The 6,677-nt window shown below is 39.7% G+C and overlaps 1 protein-coding gene across 2 annotated transcripts in view; it reads right to left on the bottom strand.

The window, feature by feature from the left end:
- CUNHXorf58 (chromosome unknown CXorf58 homolog) overlaps nucleotides 1-6,677 on the bottom strand; it is a 41,422-nt gene that overhangs the window by 26,249 nt on the left and 8,496 nt on the right. The window contains exons 4-5 of one of the 2 annotated variants that reach the window (XM_006085627.3): nucleotides 5,878-5,972; nucleotides 5,353-5,464 (exon numbers count right to left, since the gene is read on the bottom strand). In XM_006085627.3, coding sequence (XP_006085689.1) covers nucleotides 5,353-5,464; nucleotides 5,878-5,972 — 207 coding nt within the window. The remainder of the gene's footprint in view (nucleotides 1-5,352; nucleotides 5,465-5,877; nucleotides 5,973-6,677) is intronic. The other variant, XM_014453041.2, reaches the window with a different exon arrangement.

The raw sequence follows: 6,677 nt of genomic DNA, 5'->3' as shown, positions 1-6,677 counted from the left end.
TATATATATATATATATATATATATATATATATATATATATAAATAACTCCTAGCCCTGGCTGGTTTTGCTCAGTGGATAGAGCATCGGCATTGGACTGAAGGGTCCTGGATTCCATTCCGGTCAAGGGCAAGTACCTTGGTTGCAGGCTCAATCCACAGCCCTGGTTGGGATGCGTGCAGGAGGCAACCAATTGAGAGACACATCAATGTTTCTCTCTCTCTGTCTCGCCCCCTTCTTTCCACTCTCTCTAAAAATCAACGGGAAAACATCCTCCGGTGAGGATTAATAAAAAAACAACACAAAACAAAACAAAAAACTAGGCAAGGATTCCAGGATAGCTGCCAATCAGACTAAGATTCAAGAGGCAGGTTCCATTCTTAGTGGGTGACTCAAAGGGTCAGAGGGGGGCATCTCTAAATTTGACACCTCCCCTGATACCCGGCATCAATGTGGCCCAGAAGCCACCCCATCCCTGTGGCTACTTGCTGGCCTAGATCCATACTTGGGCTATCAAGTTACTGTAACATCTCAAGTCTCTTCCCTGCCTGGCTGGAAATTCTTATTCATGAAGGTGGTAATAACTAGTATCTCTGCATGGGGACAGTTTATTGGTTTGAAACAGTTCAATTAGATACAGGCTCTGAATTAATAAAACCACCATAATGGCCTCAAAATGTGCACAGTACGCAGAGAAGTGTTCAAGTCTCAGTTCTGCCCCTGACAAGCCTCTGTTTCAGCTTCCTCATAGGCAAAAAGGGAATAACATGTTATCAGTGGGTCATATAAGAGAACGTATTTAGTGGGGCTGCTGACTAAGGAGTGGTTAAGAGCATGAACTATGAAGTCAGGCTCACTGTTTTGTTTTTTAATATATATTTTTTTATTTCAGAGAGGAAGGGAGAGGGAGAGAGAGCTAGAAACATCAATGATGAGAGAGAATCATTGATCGGCTGCCTCTTGCACACCCCACACTGGGGATCAAGCCTGCAACCTAGGCATGAGCCCTGACCGGGAATTGAACCGTGACCTCCTGGTTCATAAGTCAATGCTCAACCACTGAGCACACTGGCCTGGCAGGCTCACTGGGTTTTGATGTCAGTTCCTTCACTTTCTAGTTATGAAACCTTAAGTTACTTAGTCTCTTTAAAATGAAGATAATAACAGAATCTACATTCTAGAGTTTGTGAGAATTAAATAATAATGCACATAAAGTGTTACACATCATACTTGATACTGTTCAATAGGGGTAAGCTATTATTAATATTAATGTTTTTCTTTTTTACATAAATACACAATCCTCAAAAAGAATGGGATCTTCAATTTAAAATAATAGTTACTGAATGTTAATGTTTAAGAGCTGTCAGTTACCCAGAGGGGTTCCAGAACATGGTGGAGGGCACCTTTAGCACAGTGCTCATGAAAATATATTGTACCCAGGGTCACTTGGGCATCTTGTTAAAGGCAGATGCTGATTCAGTGGGTCTTGGGTAGGGCCTGAGAGTATGTGTTTTTTGGTCAATTCTCACCTGAGGATATTTTTTCCCATTGATTTTTACAGAGTGGAGGAGAGGTAGAAGGGGGTGAGAGAGGGAGAGAGGGAAGGAGGGAGAAACATCGATTGATTGCTTCCCACATGCGCCCTGACCAGGGCCTGGGATTGAACCTGCAACCCCGGTACATGCCCTTGACTGGGAATCGAAATCACAACCCTTCGGTGTGTGGGCTGACGCTTTAACCACTGAGCACACTGGCCATGGCTAGGGATTATGCATTTTAAAAATATATTTTTTATTGATTTTAGAGAGAGAAAGGGAGAGGGATAAAGAGAAACATCGACCAGAGAGAAAACTGTTGGCTACTTCCTGCACACACCCTCACTGAGGATAGAGCCTGCAACCCGGGTATGTGCCCTATTGGGGAATTGAACCGTGTTGTAGGTCAGCAGGCCACACTTTGAGTAAGTCGCAAGGCTTTAGAATATTCTAAATATAGTTGGTGGACTAACCACAGTGACAACCCTCTGTAAATAAGTATTGCTCTGAAAATAGATCATCGAAGTAGGTAACTGAAATAAGATCTCTTTTTTCTACACACGACTATACAATTGTTCTCGTATCATTTGAACTGTCTTGGCACCTTTGATGAAAACAATTCATCATCTATTTGTAGGTCTATTTCTGAATTCTCTATTCGCTCTCATTGATCTACATGTCTATATGTTATCACTACACTGCTGGGATTACTGTGGCTTTTTAAGTCTTGAAATCAGGTAGTGTAAATTTTCTAACTTTGCTCTTCTTCTCCAAAGTTTGTTAGGCTACTCTATATCCTTTCACTTATTTTTGCTCTTTTTTTTGGTGAACACACGAAAGATGCCTTTGGAAAATAAGGAAATGAAACTAGAAATGGCAATAAAAACAAGAGAAAAGCTGGAACAACAACCACCACCTGTGAAACACCCCTCCTTCGTAAGTGAACTTAGATTAAACATCTGAGTGGACTAAAACTTCGGAAGTTGGATTAGTTTGCTGAAGACATAATTTCTACATTCAAAGAGCAAAGGAGTTGAGTAAACTTATAGTGAGAAAAATTCCACTTCTATCAACCATTAATCCAAGAGTTACCAGTTTGTTTTGAAGCTGAACTGAAGGGAAACAGGAACCCTAAACTGTGCTCTCCAAACTGGGTATGTCCTCATCATTTAAAACCCGTATAATGTTTAGTGAAGAACTCAAGCAGAATGATATGATATATCTGTGTGTGTATTTTCATGGGAAAAACATGAAGGGGTGATGGGAGCAGGCTAGAAGAGTTTAATGGGGGAAAAAGGAGGACCTATGTAATACTTTCAACAATAAAGATTAAAAGAAAAAAAGAAAGAAAAACATGAAGGATACAAAGCAAACTGTTAACATTAATCACCCCAGGCAAGTGAAAGTTGTAGCACAGAGAAGAAAGCCATAAAGGCATATTTTCCTTTTTTTTAAAAAAAAACAACCTCTCTCTGCTATTTCCTTTTTAAAAACAGTTACTTTGTAATTTAAATAAAAACTGAAGTTATTATACAGCATTTTACAAGTTTTAATATACACACAGTGCTTTCCAGTCACGGCGTCCAAGGGGACAGTACGGGCCTCTAGGAGCTGACCCAGGAGAATTGCAGTTCCTGGAAAGGCCCCATTATGTAACCTCAGGAAAGCAGCAACTGATGCTATTTTCTAGGGCCAACTCTAAGCTTATTCTGTAGATTAATGTGGTATGAACATAAAGTAAACATCTACTTTTGTATTTGAAGTCCTCCTATATACATGAAAAATATTAATGTTTCTGAAACACCATATTCCATATGAAAACACATAATCCATTTGATACATTTCTGAAACGGAGTTAAAATTTTCTCCGATATTGCCTGAGAACAGAGAAAAGCAGTCTCTTTTCCTTTTCTAATATTCTTTGGAGAAGAAATGTTACACATGTTGGAGGTGATCAGAAACTGCTAGGTTGTGTGGTCTTCCATCCTGAATTCATGCCATTACTGATTACTTCAGATGGCCCATACTTTCATGTAAAATATTTCCAGAAGGCGACAGGAAAAGAACCTTTGATTTATGGTTTATAAAAGGCTAAATATGAGTCCTAGCTGGTTTTTCTTAGTGGTTAGAGCGTCGGGTTGGATTCAGGTTAAGGGCAAGTACCTTCGTTGCAGGTTCGATCCCTGGCAGGAGGCAACCAATCCATGTGTCTCTCTCACATTGATGTTTCTCTCTCTCTGTCTCTCCTCCTCCCTTCCATTCTCTCTAAAATCAATGGAAAAATATCCTCGGGTGAGGATGAATAACAACAACAACAAAAGTCTAAATATGACAACGTATACTTTTTTTTTTTTACTCAATTACAGTCATATATAAGGGTCAACAGAATAAAACCTGTGTTGTAGATCCTTGCTATTAAAAGTGTGGTCCATGGGCCCTAGCTGGTTTGGCTCAGTGGATAGAACATTGGCCTGCAGACCAAAGGGTCCCGGGTTCAATTCCAGTCAAGGGCACGTACCTTGGTTGTAGGCTCCTCCCTGGCCCAGGCCCTGGTTGGGGCTTGTGCAGGAGGCAACTAATCAATGTTTCTCTGTCTTTCCCTCTCTCTTCCACTCTCCCTAAAAAAATCAATGGAAAAATATCCTCAAGTGAGGATTAAAAAAAAAAAGTGTGACCCATGGGAGCTGGTTAGATTCAGGCCCCATCCCAGATCTACTGAATCAGAAACTGCATCTTTTTTTTTTTAAATATATTTTATTGATTTTTTACAGAGAGGGAGGGAGAGAGATAGAGAGTTAGAAACATCGATGAGAGAGAAACATCGATCAGCTGCCTCCTGCACATCTCCTACTGGGAATGTGCCCGCAACCCAGATACATGCCCTTGACCGGAATCGAACCTGGGACCTTTCAGTCCGCAGGCCGATGCTCTATCCACTGAGCCAAACCGGTTTCGGCAAGAAACTGCATCTTTAACAAGATCCTCAGGTGATTCCTATGCTGCAGACAATTTTGGTGAATATTCATGAAACTTAAAAGAACAGATAAAAAAGGATAAATATTTTAAAAGTTCATTTCCAATAGTTCAGCATGGCTTTTTCTAAAGATGCTACCAGAATTGAAGAAACAACGATAAAATGCCATTCAGACAAAACTGAATCAAAGGTTATGCATAATTTTAAAGCACTGACCAATAGACCACTTTAGTCCGTTACAGGGTTGGGCAAAAGTAGGTTTACAGTTGTGAGCATGCAAAACAGAAAATTTATTCTTTTAAAAAATATGCCATGCTGGTGTGCCTCAATGGTTGAGGGTCGACCTGTGAACCTGGAGGTCATAGTTTGATTCCTGGTAGGGGCACATGCCCAGGTGTGGGCTCAATCCTCAGGAGGCAGCTGAACAATGATTCTCACTCCCTCTCCCTTCCTCTCTGAAATCAATAAAAATATATTTTATTGATTATATTTAAAATATGTGTATTTATTGACTATATTTAAAATGTTTTATTAATTATTATAGTTATTATTATTAACCTACTTTTTCCTACCCCTGTCTTAACAAACCAAAAATTTAATATTAAGAATAATGGTGGATATTTTTTAGAACCTTATATATGTAATTACTCCAAATATTTTTTAGCTAATAAACAGAAACACTTTGAAACATATGGTTAAGAAAATACTAACTGCCTGCTGGGATGTTTAATGGTGAAATAATAGTCTGTATACTTAAATGCAATCCAGATACTACATATCTATGTTATGATGTTAAGATGTGTAAGAAGCTAAATAACATAAAATGTACAGTGTGAAACATCACCTTACTTGACGGCTTTAACATATTTTTTCCGCTGAAATACTTGTAACCATAGCCTCCAGTATGTAGAAAAATTTTAAACACAATAAAAGGTGGAAATTTTTCACCACTGAATCTGAAATAAAGATGAAAAATGTGTCATTTGGAATCAGGTTTGGGGCTCAGTTACTGCTCCCCCTTGTGCTTAAGATAGTTTCTTGCATGCAGGATAAAGGCTATACCAGAGCATAGAACAAACTGGTAATGAAATGGATTATAGAAGATGAAGAGCCACACCTAGGGGTGTGTATGCTCACATCTATTCTCATATGTGTGACAGGCTGGACACATCATGGGACACGAACTACTCTCAAGGCAACTTTTGGCCTAAGAGTCATGCCTCAGTTTCTTTACATAATAAATGTAAATAAAAACAATTTACTTTGCAGTTATATACTGAGAAGTTATGAGGACTTAAGAAAACAAATATGTAAGATTGCTTCATATTAACTAAGTACTTCTTGAAATAAATCAGCATAGAAACATTACCTGAATTTAACTTTACACTTATTGCCAGCATCTTTAAGAAACTCAGCCTCCACAGGGCTCACATTCTTCAGTATATCATATGTCACACAATATTCCTGAAATAGATGATGGTGCTATAAATGGAAGGTGGTACCTTGCCCAGTTGCAATTTACTGAAAATAACAGAGGCAGCATGATAAAGTGAACGGTACACCAGACTTGGGAGTTCTGAAGAACTGGGTTCTAGTGTTGGCTTCTCCACCTATCATCTGTGTGGCCTTGGAGTCAGTTACTCACTCTTTTGGCCTCCAAGGTTGGGTATGTGTTCCTCCTCAAGATCCCAGGCACTGTTCTTTCCCTATGGTGACACTTCTCACAATGTACTGTAATTAACTACACACTCCTTGTTATCTCCTACTAGACTATAAGCTTAACGAAGGTAGGGGTAGTGTCCTTCTTCTTTACCACTGTATTCCCACCACCTAGTACAGTGCCTGGAACACAGCAGGTGCTTCACAGTATATGATACTAAATGAATCACTGTAAATGAGGATAATCATAGTACTGTTAGTAGCTTTTAAGCACGTTTATATACCACATACTACGTTAGGTACCTTATACACATAACCTCATCTAATCCTTATAACTCAGCATTATTTGAATACTAGAGGCCCGATGCACAAAAATTTGTGCATTGGCGGGGGGGTGTGTGTCTCTCAGCCCCACTTGTGCCCTCTCACAGTCTGGGACCCCTCGGGGGATAACGACCTGCTGGCTTAGGCCCGCTCCCGGGTGGCAGAGGGCAGGCCCAATCCCTAGGT

The sequence above is a fragment of the Myotis lucifugus genome, unplaced genomic scaffold, assembly GCF_000147115.1.
Source record: "Myotis lucifugus unplaced genomic scaffold, Myoluc2.0 scaffold_20, whole genome shotgun sequence".
Lineage (NCBI taxonomy): Eukaryota > Metazoa > Chordata > Mammalia > Chiroptera > Vespertilionidae > Myotis > Myotis lucifugus.
This window is presented reverse-complemented; position numbering and strand designations above follow the sequence as displayed.